Source organism: Cucurbita pepo, chromosome LG12 (genome assembly GCF_002806865.2).
Source record: "Cucurbita pepo subsp. pepo cultivar mu-cu-16 chromosome LG12, ASM280686v2, whole genome shotgun sequence".
Lineage (NCBI taxonomy): Eukaryota > Viridiplantae > Streptophyta > Magnoliopsida > Cucurbitales > Cucurbitaceae > Cucurbita > Cucurbita pepo.
Window position 1 is genome coordinate 1242222 of NC_036649.1, and position 16290 is coordinate 1258511.

At 37.6% G+C, this 16290-nt stretch overlaps 2 protein-coding genes across 2 annotated transcripts; both read right to left on the bottom strand.

Moving 5' to 3' along the window:
- Positions 1–674: 674 nt before the first annotated feature.
- Positions 675–3907, bottom strand: LOC111806859 (FRIGIDA-like protein 4a). The gene is made up of 3 exons (XM_023692361.1): positions 2920–3907; positions 2124–2299; positions 675–1445 (listed from the first exon to the last, which is right to left on the bottom strand). The coding sequence occupies exons 1-3, from the start codon at positions 3812–3814 to the stop codon at positions 960–962; spliced, it is 1557 nt and encodes a 518-aa protein (XP_023548129.1). The 5' UTR covers positions 3815–3907; the 3' UTR covers positions 675–959.
- A 3730-nt stretch (positions 3908–7637) lies between these two features.
- LOC111807566 lies at positions 7638–16207 on the bottom strand. Its single transcript, XM_023693338.1, has 3 exons — positions 15002–16207; positions 10337–10644; positions 7638–8317 (listed from the first exon to the last, which is right to left on the bottom strand). The coding sequence occupies exons 1-3, from the start codon at positions 16030–16032 to the stop codon at positions 7962–7964; spliced, it is 1695 nt and encodes a 564-aa protein (XP_023549106.1). The 5' UTR covers positions 16033–16207; the 3' UTR covers positions 7638–7961.
- Positions 16208–16290: the final 83 nt, after the last annotated feature.

Here is a 16290-nt window from a genome sequence, read left to right on the forward strand (position 1 = left end):
ATATGCACAAGCCAACAGGCCAACTTCCAAATAAGTGTCAAGGTTGTTAGCGAAAATCGGTTGAATCAGTACATTTCAACCTATAAAATTAATTAAAGTCCATTATGTCTAATTTACACTAGTAATTTGTTGGAGAGAAAAGGCAGTTTACCATATTTTTTGTTGGAGAGTCCCTTTTTGTTTGATTTATTCTTGAAAAGATGGTCTGAGACAATATAGAAACGTTTTAAGTTACCTAGGCCTAGCTTTCATGAAACTGTCGATATCGACGAAGAATCATGCATTCAAACCTCTGCCTGAGAAAAGCTGCACATCCTCCAAACAATAGCTCAGGAGTCACAATTGAAGAGAGGATTCAAGAAAAAGGAGCCAAGTAAATGGGATGCAGAGATTACACCCTTTGATTAAGCTTCATATCAACAAGAATCAGATTGATTGCTTCATAGCCAGAGATAGCAATTCAGAGATGGAATTCTGAAGTCAACGATGATGACGACGACGACAATCGAATCTACTCAAGTCAAAAAATAACTAGAGAGCATTGAATTTTGGATGGAACAACCTTTCAATTTTCTAGTGACGGGGTCGTGAGAGACAACAAAAGGATGCATCCATTGGCAATGGCGTTTGTTTCAAATGATAAGGCATGATCGAGAAAGAGATTAAGAGATTAGTAGAACCAACAGGGCAAGCCTTTCTACAACTAAAGACCAAATGACATTAGGATCTACTTTATAATGTTGTGTCGTGGTCATCCTAATAGCTTTACACGATCAACCCTACAGCTAAAGTTTGATCAACATTAGAGTTTGGCTTCTCAGCACGAAAAGCAAGAAGCATAACAAGTCACAATTAACACACATACATGGCTACTGTTTCATGGTTAGGTATTACAGACAAACCATTGGGAAAGTAAATAACAAGAATCAGCAGTTACCATCATCAGAGATCAGTCATGTTTATCGATAGTAAGCTGGTTGATATGCTGGGGCCATTGCATTGCCGTAACCACCATATACAGGATAGGACATTGGAGGTGAGGGAAACGATCCAGCATGTGGAGCAGCTTCTGGTGAGTAAGTATAAGGATTTGCAGGTGGGCTTCTGCTGGCATACATTGAGGGTGGGGAATGGTAGGGCGGGACACCGGCCGGGTACTGAGAGGGCGAGGGAGACCTGACAAATGCAGGGGCTGCTGGGTATGAAGATACATATGCATTTGTCAAACGACCAGCCTTGGCAGGAGGCATAGGACCACCATTGTTTGCCCGCGTTCTCTTGTTGGCAGGCACTGCAGCAGGCTTCCTCTTCTCTACCTTCACCTTTTCTAGCTGTTCAAGACGTTTCTTAAGGTTTTCTGGAGGGAACTCCGCCTGAAGCTTGTATTCTTCAATGCACTTGATAACAGCTCGGAGTGCGGACTGCTCTTTTCGTGCAGCAAGGTGCTACGACAAACAAAAAAGAAAACATACGAATTACTACTGCCCCTAATATATGATATAGAAACCATTGCAGAGGTCAAATAATACAATGAACCAAGAAAGGAGGAAAGTTCATAGCAAAGCTTATAATACAATTTCTTCCACCTTCAAACAAATAGACAGATATATATAAAACGAAATCGCCACGCTAAAAACATGTTAGCGTAATAAATGTGTGAATATTTACTAAAATCACTCCAACTTAATAAATGGAGGTGAAATTCTCTATTTAGGAGAAATAAATTGATACAAGATATTTGCATATAATAAAAGGTCAAGTATGATACCTATGATAAACCGTAATGGAAGACTAAATATCATACGAGGTATTTGCCTATAATAAGGGGTCAAATATGGTATCTATGGTAAACCGTAATGAAAGTCAAAATATCTTCAATTATACACGATATTTGTCTATATAGTATCTATGATAAACCGTAATGGAAGTCAAAATATCCTCAATCATACAAGATTTGTCTATAATAAATGGTCAAATATGATATATATGTAAACCATAATTCAGATATCATAATCCAATGGAGTCATTGATGATCCCTCGCCATCACATGCAAGATATTTACAAGAATTCAGAAACTGATCTCAAGAAGTAATGGTGAAGTTAAGAAATGAGGTAAAATGTACCATTGCTCTGCCAGCATTATTTGGATCCTCAGAAATAGCAGCTGCAGCTTTCTTTGCATCCTTCAGATAAGCTTTCAGCAGTGGAACGGGGGGGAACTTATCCGCAAGACCAACTTCATATGTAAAATGCACGGCATCAAGCTGCTGTCCCCGGCTGATTAACTCTTCAATCATATCTACACGTGATAGCAGCTTAGAAGCATAAAAAATACATCTGCGGCTCTCCCGTTGCAGTTATGTCTTCCATGATATAGTAATAATAACAATAACAACGAAAGTAATTCATAAAGAAAAAGAGATGGGGAAAGTTTTAGTATGATCAAGCTACCAACCAATGCATATACGAAAACCATTGGATGGTCTAAATTCAAACATGATGCTGCTTTTAACTCCCAACCCATATGTTCAACTACTTGGTGGTAACTAGTAAGAAACCACTCCACCAAAACATCAAATTCGTTCTATAAAGAACCACTCGGCCCCAAATATAAGCAATTTTGTGAAAAAAATTGATTATGCTATCGATATAATCCATCTCTAAGTTATAATTTTCCATGCAATATTCGTAAAAGCTCCTGTTGATGGATTACAATGTGAATTGATGCGCTTTTGCGAATCATTCTGCTCATAAAGTGCCATGGTTGGATCTTTATGAAAACAAGAACAAAAACCCATACCAGATAAATGGAAATGGAAAATAGAGGCGAATATATGGTTTAGTTTCTATAATAAACTCAAGATCAGAAATCATATCGTTCTTCTATATGAAACGAGAGTGAAATTCAAGAAATTATACCAGGCATTATATCTCCAAGGCCAAGTGATACTGCCAATTTGGGCATCTGCTTCCGCCAGGCCGATCCAACCACAAGCTTCCGATATAAGTCGACATCTTCCCTCTTTACAATCCCAAAAGTAACCAAGTGCTGCAAAAAGGTGTGCACGTCCGGTGTCCTAACATTCTCGATACCACCGCGCTCTTCCAAGCTCGCCTTCCAAGTTTCAGCGATTTCCTTGGCGCGCTCTTTCATGCTAGGAGTAACCAAAATCCTTGACTTCCCGATCACTGGGTCTACAACAACTGGAATCAGCGATTCAAGCACTAAAACACAAGCCCAGCCCAAATCATTACCACCATCACTTTTTTCCACTCTCTTATCCAGTGGAAACACCTCCGAGATGGCCTCCAGCACGAATCTCGGCGGATCGATGCATTCAGCTAAAGCCAATTGAATTTTCTCCCTCAGAGCCTCCAATTCCTTCTTCTTACCAGTGATGAACCTCCAAAATCCACTAGAATCCATTTCCAAACAGAATGATTTCAGCTTCAACAGCAATCCATCACCATCATCGACTTCACCATTCTCATCGCCGTCTTTCTCAAGAGCTTTAAGCGCCGCTTCCATACTTTTCTCGACCTTACCAAGCGCGATCTGAACACTACCCTGGATACTAACCTCGCGCTTCTCCAGCTCGTCAAGAGACTCCTTAGTCTGATGGTCTAGGGTTTGAATTTTATGCCTCAGTGCGTCCGATTTCTTAAGAAGATCTTGCTCCAGATTAGTGAAGTGATCGGACAGCTCCTTCCAGAGCAGAGTACAGCTCGCCATCAGAGACGCCTGCCTTTGGAACTCATCGAAGCTCGGGTGAGTCATCTCGCTCAACTCACCGGGATCGGGAATCGACCCCATTTCCCTTTGCCTCTCGAACGGCGGCGGCTGCTCAGTGGCGGAGAGAGAGAGAGAGAGAGAGAGAGAGAGAAACAGAGAAAGGGCAAGAAAAGAGGCGAAGAGGGAATTAAACTCGAAACGGAAGGGATAAATCAAATGACAAGACACTGAAATTACATAGGCCAATAAGAGATTGACACGTAATGAATAATTACCGGAAACCGGCGCCTAAAAGTTACCTGTGAAGAAATTCTACAATGCGCCGACGATGCCTACCGCTTTCAACATAAAATGTTTTGGATTTTCTTTTTCGTTCTGATTTTATTTTATTTTCTTCATTTTTTATTTTTATATTTGGCACACAAAATTACAAAATTTAAAAAAACAAAAAAAAAATTATAAATCTTTAAATAGAACAATAATTTCACATAAAAACATTAGAAAATGAAAATGAATTTTAAATATATTTTAAATATACAATTCTTCTGTACGGGGGTAATAACATTTTTGCTGTGATATGTTACGATTGATACTTCAAAATACCCCAAAATGGTTTTGTTCCGAAGCCATTCTTAAGTCATTAAATGTACAAAACGTTACAACCAGATCCAAATGTAAAAGTCGATTAGCTTCATGAATAGTGGTTTTATCTGTAACGACACATAGTTCAGCTAAATAACACAAACGAGCAGGCAAATGGGTTAATGGAATGGGTGGCCAACTATTTATTTACTATGATTATTGAAAGCTTTAAATTTATACATTAAAATAGATGGGACTCAAATTTAATTTATAATTTGATTCCTTGAAATTTGTAATAATTCTAATTTTGGAATAATTTGATTTAATATATAGTTTAATTTGGAAGATGAATGACATGTCCATTTCATAATATAATATTTTGTGTCATTTTGCTGTCCGTTCTGAAAATTCTTCAAACAACCGTTTTATTTTATTTAATATAAGAATGGACAAAACAATGACATATAACTTAATTTAAAATCAAATACCAAATATTTTATAAATAGATTATTTTAAAAAGTCAGTTTTTTTTTTTTTTTTTTTAATTTACCTATATTTTTATTTTTAAATAATGGGTTGAATACTACTAAATATCATATTATTAAATAATTATTATAAAATTGTTGACATTATATCAATTATCAACTCGTATTTCATTTGAGCACGAATGATTCAATAGGGATGAATTCCTCAAAAGAAGAAATATTTTATATCGACAGGTTATATTGACGAAATTGTAGGGAAATAAGGAGGAAAGACGAAATGGGGTAAAGTTGGAAGCAAAAAATGCTTTCCTTGCTCGATTGAATAAGCCATTGGATTCGAAGATAAGATTGAGAAAGGTGAACGAGAACAATTTTTTTGATAGAAAAAAAAACGACGTATAATTGACCAATCCACATACAATAGACATTCGTATCCATTGTCTTAAAAAGTTACTTCCGTTAGATTGAGCTAATTCAATATATGCCAATAAGGTAAGAAATAACAACATTAAAGAAAGCACATGCGTTCATAAAACACCATTCTCCAAAGGGAGCAAGGCTTACTCAAGCATAGTGTCTACCTAATCATGGATCATCCACTGCTATTAGAAATAGTTTAGGACAACTAACACACTTATATCATAAGAAATGCAAGAAAATGTCGAAGTCGTCAATGTTGAATGTAACAGTCCAAACTCACAGCTAGTAGATATTGTTCACTTCGGCCTATTACATATCGCTGTTAGCTTCAGTTTTAAAACACGTCTATTAGGAAGAGGTTTCCACACCCTTATAAGAAGGACTTCATTCCCCTATCCAACCGACATGACTAAACTGCGATGCTAGAAACATGTCTTAGCCGTCTGTCTAGTATTCGTTTACCAAGCTTATTGACTCGCTGAGAGCCGGTATCCTACAAGTATGCCTTTGGGCTGTCTATTAGAATCACCTAAACTTAGTAGAGCTCCCTAGTCTCACACTAGCGAGCCTATCACTACCAAAAAACCCACTTGGAATTTATATAGCTAGTGCTTTCATAATGACTTAGCTAACAAATGTTAGGTGGCAGCCTACTTAAAGCCACAATCAACCGGCCTATACCCTATTGACCAAGAATGATCACCAACAAAAAAAGAACTATCTTGATAAGAATTCTCCCTCTTTGTTTGGGAGAAAAAGCATCAAAAGGTAAGGTACGACCAAGATTACCAAAAACATCGTAAGCTAAATCAGCACTGGCGAATAACCAACCTGCAATGAATAGAGAAGGTAGATTGTTGAGGATTGTTAGGAGGAAGTCTCACCTTGGCTAATTAAAAGAATAATCACAAATTTATAATAAGTAACACATATCCATTCATACGAGATCTTTGGGAAAAACTAAAAGCAAAGTCATGAGATCTTATGTTCAAAGTGGATCAGATCCTATGTTCAAAGTGGATCAAATGTTCAAAGTGGATAATATTATACTATCGTGAATCGAGAAGAAGTGTATAAAGAAGTGTATAGTGTCTATAATAATCCAGACAAGTGCAGTGTAGAAAAAGGAAGGAAACAGGGTGTGGGAAGAGAGTGCTTTCCCGAAAATCAAAGTGAAAAAGAAGAGAGAGGGGGGAAAGGAATAGGAATAGGTGGGGAATGGGCCATATGGCCACAGAGAGTCTGACCACCACATGGGTTCAGTCAGTTAAAGTGTAGACAGATGCCAAACAAGGCACGCTATTATACACAGTGCCACTTCCTGCACTTCTTCTCCCTACACCAGGCATCGCCAAGCATGCGCATCACACATGTAAAGTGCACTCCATTCCCATTCTCATTCACTCACTCACTCACTCCCCCTTCTAAATAAACCCACATTCTTCCCCACTTTTTGAGCCCAAAACCACACCATCTCCAATAATTACCTGTCAGAATTGGAGAATTCTATGGGGGTGGAATATTTAAAAGATTACTTCCAACACAGAAAAAGAATGAAAAACTAAAAATGTCATACATGGAGACAACAGTATTGAGGATAAGATTCCAAGCCGGGTTTGTCAAACTGTATCTTCCACCGACACCCAAGGCTTAAGTTCCAGAATTCAACATCACTACCCCAGAGATAATATCCTTTTCCTTCCTTCCTATTTCTACTTTCGAAAGCGAAATTCATCAAATCATATCAAACAACAGCTAGAGACACTGAAAAGCAAACAAAAACTACCTCACAAAAGTTGGGGTTCTCTGGTATTCCTCCCTCAGCATGACCTACATTGCCTTCAAAAAGTAATCGGTTAGATTTCTATGCACAGAGATAAATCACTGTTATATACATAAAAAAAAAAGAAAACTATCAGATTCGGCATTTTACACGCTTCTCAAACCTTGGATCCACATATGATTGATCGCCCAGATGCGCAGATTTGCATTTCAATTCAAAAATATACACATACAAGGATCTAATCCATCCATAATAACTATATTCATCAATTGGAATGTCAAAGCACCCACCCACGGTCGCTCCAACTCTGAGTGTGCTTGTTGTTTTAAAACTAAGCAACGCAGCCCTTATGAAACACAAGCAGTGCACGCAGACATGTAACTGCAGACAGCCCAGTGTTGTTGATTCTGCATGTACTTTAAAATTGTATGCTTGTCCTGAAAAGAACCGAGCATCGGAAGGCTTTGCTTACTCAAAATTAGCTTCCTTTCAAGATGCTTATACAGCGACTCAATTATAGTCAATTATGATTATTTCCGGTTCCAACGGATGTTGGTATCACTGCCAAGAAATAGCAGGTTCTAGAGTTACGATGGAGTGATTGTGCAGGTTTGTTTATGTGACAACAAACAAATAATTCAAGCCTTTTTAATCATTAGGATTTAAAACGGTTGACAAACAACCAGATCCATGTTCCGCATCCTACCATACACATTCGTGCTACAGTAAAATTAAAATTACGCAGCAAATCCGGGGAAATTCCTCGAGTAATGTTACTGGTAGACCAAAACAACCACCCACCTCCCCCATAACAGAGGCCAACAGTCAAACAAGCTGTTTGGTGAAGATTTCATCCACAAACCATCGACGAGCTAAAAAATGAGGTGGATTTGAGTGTTGCAGTTTAACCCAGGTTACAAACTGAAGGCATGTCGAACTATATATTTATCAAGATATTCTACCTGGACAGTTTGAAATCCCTACAGCTCTCTATGGTAACCTTTTTCCTTGTATCAAAATCAACTTTTTCCATATCAGCTGCAGTTGCAAGATAGCCATAAAAAATCCTATTCCTCTCTCCAGACTTTTCATCCACCTTAACAAGGTTTGGATTTTTATCATCATCCCTGCTAAATGCTGCAGGTCGTACACGAGCCCAACCTGTACGTCCATGATTGTCCTTCTCAAAGAATTCAGCCAGTCTCTTGGCTTCATTGAGGCCAGCCGGGTCACCTGAAAACTTGATCAAAGTTGTGCCCAAATGACCATCCCTTCCATATAAAGACTTGGACTTCCCACCCCCAAAACCAAGGTCTGAAACAAAAAAAAAAAAAAAAAAAAAAAAAAAAAAAAAAAAAANAAGACAGCTAAACGCCAACATATTGATAGCAAACTAGCATTAGATTATAAAAGGTAAACGCCTTAAACTAAGAACAGAGGTAGCTGTGTAAAAACTAAATAGGCATTTTTACAACTCTCTGTTAACTAAAGCTTAAAAAGCTTCAGAATCTACAGTTCCCACATGGTATACGGCATGATCGTTGAAAACAAAAACAACTAGGGCATAAAAATCCAAGCACCCAAGTATAGGAAGCTTGAGAATATGGGAAAACCAAATCAAATATCATGATAAATTATAAGAGAATCAGAGCCAAATTATTATCATGTCAACCAATTAGCAAAACACCATACTAGAAACTAGCATTAATAAGACTAATAATAAACAGTAGACCCCACACTGTTATAAAACCAAGGAAGGACCACAAACAAAGTCGCCCTAATGTTAAGTGAAGCTTTTAATATGAAATGCCTCCCCCATTTATCTGGATCTAACTCTTGCGTTACGAATTGCAAGGTAACTTAATTGCAGAGCCTATAATTACCTATATTGTCCCCCACACTAGAGACGAATGAAGAATAGAATCCAAAAATATACTGCTGAACTAAGAGATTGAAGTTACAGTCTATGTTAAAATAACTAAAATGTATAGAAGATGAAATTAAGAGGTTGCATAAGAGTAAAAGCAGATGCATCAACGGAATTGATCATCAAAAGATCTACTGTAACCTGCCGCTAAGTAAATAAAACTTATGCCTATATATAATATGATATAATATAAAACCAAACAAACTAATTGAAGAAAATAGGTTTAATTTAAAACAAGGAATAAAAATTATGTTAGACAAAACATTTGAAAAGCAGAGAGATACTGAAAATCACAACCAACACACAAAGTACACGCCTGTGGTAAAGTGCATATTTCTCAGATAAAACTCTCTCAAGACTGCATAGCTATTAGTATCTCACAAATGTTAGCCAGTCAAGATTGTAGGATAACAAAAAAAAAAAAAAAAAAAAAAAAAAAAAAAAAAAAAAAAAAAAAAAAAAAAANAAAGGGATTACAAAAAGCCCTTCAAATGAGCTGTGAAACAGCTTCATCAACACAAACAGGACAATGATAGAAACCGTAAAAGATTCCAACGTGCCATCAACTTATCCATGGGGGATGCAGATAAAAACTTTAAGCACATTAATTATTATTACGCTATGAAGCAGGTAAATATCACCTAATTCAGATCAGCAACCATACTAATAAATAATTTGGTACTTCATGTAAGAGGTTTAGTACGAAGCCAATAACTATAATCATAGTTCTTCAGCAATGGTATTAATAATAATTAAGGTACTCCACTTTCTAAACTGCTTGCCTAAGAGATGTATCATCTATGACTGATAGACTTGAGAGAGAGAGGGGGGGGGGNTACATAAATTATTAAAAGATTTTTTTAGGGGGAAAAAAAGAACTTGTACAGTGCAGCCCCTCCTCCCTATAAATACTTGAACAGAATCAACCAACTGGAGAAAAGAGAACAGCTTCATTCACATTCTATCAATAAGTGAGATTTCGTCCAGAAAGAATACTACGAAAGAGGGAGGATAAGGTGTCCTCCTTCAGCACAAGTGTTAAAAAAAATCCCTTCCAATTGGCTTTGAAACAGATTTACTAACATTAAAACAAGATAATACCAGAATGAGTATAAGGTTCCACGTGTGCCATCAACTCATTCATGGAAGATTAAGAAATTGTAACTTTAGGTTCATCAACTAAGAAAAAAACTACGAAAATACGATAAATATAACTATGGTTCTCATCAGCAACTAAAAGATCATTAAATTACTTCGCATTCTAAATCTATAGCCTAACACAGATAGTCATCTGTGACAGACTTGAGAAATTCGAGGGATGTTTAGAGACCTTATTCTACCTAGAAGGAGGAAAATCTACTCAAGCATCAATGAAGGATAAAGAAATGTAAAAAAGTGCATGATACCTCTAATTTTACTATCCATTGCCTTGTTTCCCAAACCCTCCATGCGCCCATCTTTACTCTTTCCAGTAATCGTATTGTGGATGATAACTAGAGGAGGCCACATAATCAAATCCTCCTGGTTGGCTGTTGCTTCGCCAGCAGATAGAAAACGGTACCCTCTTGAATTATCAGGAGGCTTTGAGTAGTTCCACCCCATTAATACACAAAGAGCTTTGTGTAAACCCAAATGATCCACTTGCGAGTCAGCACTATCAGAGTTGTATGTGTGCAGAATAAGGCCATGCATATCTGGAAAATCTCTAGAGGACCTGTAAGTAAGCATATGAAGGAGGGGGCAACATTCTTTAGGGGCCCAAAGAATGATTTTTTTTAGGTTCAAACTATTATATAAGCCTATAAATTTGAACCAAAATCGAAATAAGTGGTAAACGCCACTCATAATGGTAAGTTGTGGGTGGAAACGAAGAATCCAAAAATGCAAACAGCATCATCTAGCACAGAAAACATGCATCATTTCCACTACAAACTATAAAATCTTCATCGAACATAAATTAGGTCTCAAAACTGCTGGTTTAAAAGGGTTAACATCAAACCAACAATCACTTTTCAACTGTAGTAATTCCAGCTTCATAATCCCAAACAGAAATGGAAGATTCAATCTAGATAAATACCAGAAGATGCAAACTTTTTCCATCTCAGGTTCTCCTGTCACCAAATTTATCCACGTCAACATTTGCGATGTCATTGGTGAAGGATCTTGGTCACTGAGCATCATAGATGCTTCCTCCATGACTTAAGATTCTTTAAATTCATTTGATTTCATTTTGAAAGGAACTTCAATAACAAAATACCTAAAATTTATGGTCTCTGTGTTTCAAGGGGTTTCTTCCACGCTATTGGGAATTCAAACATACTTTTCAGATGAGAAGCAGTTTATTAACGAACAGACAGGCACAATAATTGGGACCAATGATTGATAACAAGGTTCATATTCGCATGGTTGGTAGCCCATAGGAATACATTATAAGGAGCATACCAATAAAAGAACAGGTACACCTTTTGAATAGCAAATGCAACTAACAAAGTTTGTACTGAACGAGCTTTGCTTTTTTTTTTTTTTTTTTTTTTTTTTTTTTTTTTTTTTTTTTTTTTTTTTTTTTTTTTTTTTNACCAATTGAGCGTCTGAGCTAGCTTTTAAGTAACCCAACTATTCTCACAAGACAACTAATTGACCTTGAGATCTTTGGTTGCCAAGAAATCTCAAAGCTGTAAGGCATTTAATCCAAGGAATACAATTCTTTAAAAGAAACGAGTCCTTCCAACAGGAAGCCCAACTGATAAGACAAATGCGATAATGCTCCCAAATAGCCTCTGAAGACCATTCTAACACTTGGAACAATTTCCTAGTTTCCTTCTCTATTACAGGACAGCCAAAAGGAAGATCAAGCAAATCTTTTTAAGTTTCTAAGGTAACTATGGGTAAGCTAAAACTACTAAAAACAGTCCTCCGTAAACATAAGGAGAAATGCCACCAAGGAAACAAGTTATGAACTAGTTCGTTCCCGGAGCAAAGAACAGGCACGTACAATCATCATGTCTGCTGCTATCCTAAACATTGACACCTCATAAGAGATGTTTTTTTTTTTTCTTTTTAACAGTGGGCATAAAAAGGTAGGATCTATCACATTCTCTTGGTAATTTCAAAAAGTCAAGACTTGCAAGTTAAATGGCTTGGATTGCCACATAACCAGACTCTAGAAGTGAATAAATTATTCATTCAATGAGAAACTTCCCACCTCAATCACATCAAAGCAGCCCATTTGGCCACCTGATTCCACATAAACTTCAAATTGACATAGGCAGGAATCGAATCTTCATAAAATATGCGAAACAAGTCTCTTTCATTGATTATGATTACGACATCAAGTCAACTACAGTGAAGAAATATCCCATTTACAGGCTGGGATTAGAGCCTCACAAACATTTACCAACAAAGCAGTAGCTAATGCAAACTATTTTACCCTTATTAACTACATAAGAAACATTGGAAGTTAAAGGTACAAGATCTTGACAAGTACCGACGATATATAACCAGCTAGTTCACTCCATACAGCCAACAAATATTTCTAAGTACATCTTTTGATGGTACACCATGCCCTAAAACCACAGGTTGGACACAAGGAAGTAATTTCATCTGAACAAGCCATCAAACTGTATCACATGGTTTAAAAAGACCACGTCTATACCAAAGCACGATATCAAAGGTGAATCCATATTGCAATGAAAATAATAAAAAATACCTGAAGTTACAGGGTTACGGAACTTGTCCAGTGATGCAACCATATTCTCCCAAAAAAAAAAAAAAAAAAAAAAAAAAAANAATAAAAAATAGAAAAAAACAGGGGAAAAAAACCTAAAACGACCCTACTCGAAGAAAAATAGCATCACATAACCAATTATTATTGCATCACATTGAGAACTCATATAAAGGAATTAAAAAGATGAGCAAAAAAGGAAAGACAGACCAAAACCGTATCTTATCAACAAGACTCTAAACTTTCACTGAAAACCCTTCTAGGAATAGCCAGAAACCACAAGAGTACGTTCGTGGTAATTACACAAACTGTGCAAAAGCATTCCCAGCATTCACATCAGTTAGAAAGCAAAAATATGCTTAAGTCCCTCCAGTTAATGAAATATACTGTTGTCTAATGTATAAACCCCAGAGATAAATGGGTTGGTCGATCCAATTCGATCTAATTATTAAGAAATTAGTTTCAACATTGATTATCCTATCCCAATATGCCGGTTTGGGGTAGTTTTTTGCACAAACCATCTTTTTTTACATTAAAAAGAGAGAGATGAGTTGTCAATCAAAGAAGTCAAAAGAGCATACAAAAAAAAAAAAAAAAANCAAAAGAAGCCAAAACAAAGTCAAGACTAACTAATTATGCAAAAAAGGTGTAATCCAAGATGACTAAGCCTAACGAAAAAAAATACAAAAAATCCTTTGAGATTGATGTTACGCAAGCCTAGGATTTGGATCACAATTTGGAATCTGGATTCAGCACATTCCCCTGCAACATAACCACATTACCTGTTTGTTGCTTCTAAGAGGTGAACTACTATCCCCAAAACCATTATGGGTCTTTTTTAATGCTTTGTCCTCACTCATATGCTTCCTAAAAGGTCACCTAACATAGAATTACTCCAAACAAAATATGTTTAACCGAGAAAGAAAGTGTATCTTGTTAGTATAGGTAGTAAATTCAATTCTTTTAAAGTCTTTCTCAATCATTCTATCCTCAAGATCACTCTCAGTCGAATGTGGTTTCAGTTCATTCATGTAACTCTCTTTCACTCGATTGTCACATGCCCACTAACTTCTACGTTGGTTTGTCCTCGAACCATATCCTATTGGAAGAGGCACCGCTTTGATGTCACTTGTAACGACCCGACATTCTATACATGTAAAAATCAAAGCTACTTAAAAGCTTACAATTTTATAATTTAAAATCAATTAAAAGAACGCAATAATATATGAGAGAAAACATGTTTGGGGTACCTTTAAAAGAACTTTAGGATGCATGGGGTTAACCACAATAATTCAACAATCCTAATACCAATTGAAAAGCACCATTTCAATCTCTCTAGTCCCCACAAACTAGGAGTTTTTCTACTACAAATCAAATCCATAGAACCAATTCAAACAGAAGTGATTCAAATAAAGCATACATAAAAAACTCCAGAGTTGCTCCATAACCATCTTCTCCACCAACATGCAACCTAAATTTCTCTCATCTATTTTTGCATCTTTTAATTGATTTTAAACGATAAAATTGCTAGTTTTTAAGTAACAACTTATACCGGTACATGTGTGGAAAATCGGGTCATTGCAAATGCCAAAGAGAGGCATTGAACTTGATGACCGACCACGCCACTTACACCACAACCCTATATTACGCAATATGAAGAAGAATAGCATAGGAGGAGAGCACAAAAAAAACCATTGGCCCAAAAACTCAACAATCAACGACCGGCATCCATACTTCCCTCAAATGCTTTTCCACAACACTCACAAGGAAAAGCAGCAGCATAGAAACAGCTTTTAAGGAAAGGGCAGCGTATGCATTCATTTCCTTCTCGGTCACAACAATAGCAAGTGCAAACAAACAGTTAAATATATTTGAATTGATGCAGGGAAAAGATTCTAAAAGGGAGTATAGTTCTCCTTTCCCTTCCATTTTACCTCTTCTCTTCTTCTCGTCAATTCAGCTAAAAATTTCAAATCCAAAATTACAAAAAGTACAATGAACGCATAATATTTGACCCCTATTTTGATCACACTTAGTGGGAGAAGGCATAGGAGGAAAAGTCCAACAGACCATAGGCTCCGACACTCAACAGCAAGTCACTGTCCATACTCATTTTTACCAGCATACTTGAAAGAAACAGCAGCAGCAGAAACATAATTATCAGGGCAAGCAATCAAGAAGCCTATACTTTACGCATTCACTTCCTTCTCAATCACAACAGACAGTTGCAAACAAACATAGCAATTTATTAACTAACCCGGATGCACTGAAAGAAGCATTATTCATAAGCAATATATAGAAATAGTGCAAAACAAAGAGAGAAAGCACAAAGAATCCGGCGGCATCAAACCTTGCACAAGCAAGACATTGAAGACGCCCGAGCTTCCCATCCTCCAAATAATTCTTCTTCTGATTAGCGTTTTCGTAGATAGTTTTCACAAAATGAAGAAATGCCTTTCTCAATGCATTCTGATCAACTTCGAAATATTTAGGAGCAACGTTGTTACCGCTACCTAGCCTCAAACCTTCATTTACATAACTCCCGCCATCTCGCATGTACTTCGAGAACCTCATATCCTCTGTTCGACCATACGGATCACTCGTTCCCGCCAAAAAATCACCCCGTCGTTCGCCGAAACCCGTAAGGAACCCATTTGCATTCCCATTATGTAAAAATTGCTGCTGTCGCCTGGATAATTCATCTTTCTCATCTTTCCTGTCCTTCTCATTATCGTCGTTGAATTTCCTTTTCAATGACGATTCTGCAGGGCCACCACGCTCGTTAGGCCCTCGAGAATTCCAGTGATCATGAGGCCTAGCACGCGCAAATTGTTCTTCCCGAACACCCCTAAACTCATCTGGGCTCATAGGGCCACCTGGGGGAAACCGATGGTCAAATCCACCATATTCGTGACCAGGACCACCAGACCCCATAGGTAAAAACCGACCAGCAAGATCCATGGACCTTGCAGGCGGAGTAAAATCTTTGTAGTCGAGAGGCAGAGCAAAGTACGACCGTACACTGCCATCCGCAAGAACAATCGTGCGGCGTTCAAGCATGTGGAATCCATAAGACGGTGGAGGTGGTGGGCCAAGAGCCGAGGGGTCGGGAAAGGGAAGTGGAACGCCAGGAGAAGGAAGTGGAGCCGAGGCCGGAGTTGGATTAACAGTCTTGTCGGCAGAATGCTTGGGATGAGTGGAATTGGGACTGATTGTAGATTTCGAGGAAGGATTATAGGGTTTGGAAGATTTAGAGTCGGATTTGGGATCGGAGGGAGGATTGTTGGTGGAGGACTCCCAGCGGGATTTCCGGTTAGAAGGAGCGGCGGAAGCAGAAGAAGGCTTCTGAGACGACCTGGTGGTATTGCTACCTCCGGCCATGGCTGCTGTAGAAGCGGGCGGAGCCGCCTAAGGTTAAAGAGTGATAAATCAGAAAATCGCCGTTATGGGTTCGGAACGGTGAACGGTGAACGGTGAGCGGTGAACGGTGAATTGGGATTTTATTCTCTACTTCTCGGTCCCACCTGCAGTAAATCTTTTTTTTTTTTTTTTTTTATTCATAACGATATTTCCGGAAAGAAAAAAGAATGAGCCCAATTTTATTTTCCTTTTTATCTCAATTTTCAATTTCAATAAATT

What these genes read in the sequence shown, in the direction of transcription:
- LOC111806859 (XM_023692361.1), bottom strand. Translation starts at nt 3,814, where the DNA reads ATGGGGTCGATTCCCGATCCCGGTGAGTTGAGCGAGATGACTCACCCG. An exon ending in CCTTGGAGATATAATGCCTG is followed by an intron (nt 2,300 to 2,919) that starts GTATAATTTCTT and finishes TATCACGTGTAG; the next exon opens with ATATGATTGAAGAGTTAATC. An exon ending in ATAATGCTGGCAGAGCAATG is followed by an intron (nt 1,446 to 2,123) that starts GTACATTTTACC and finishes TGTTTGTCGTAG; the next exon opens with CACCTTGCTGCACGAAAAGA.
- LOC111807566 (XM_023693338.1), bottom strand. Translation starts at nt 16,032, where the DNA reads ATGGCCGGAGGTAGCAATACCACCAGGTCGTCTCAGAAGCCTTCTTCT. An exon ending in CAATGTCTTGCTTGTGCAAG is followed by an intron (nt 10,645 to 15,001) that starts GTTTGATGCCGC and finishes GCTTACTTACAG; the next exon opens with GTCCTCTAGAGATTTTCCAG. An exon ending in AATGGATAGTAAAATTAGAG is followed by an intron (nt 8,318 to 10,336) that starts GTATCATGCACT and finishes TTTTTGTTTCAG; the next exon opens with ACCTTGGTTTTGGGGGTGGG.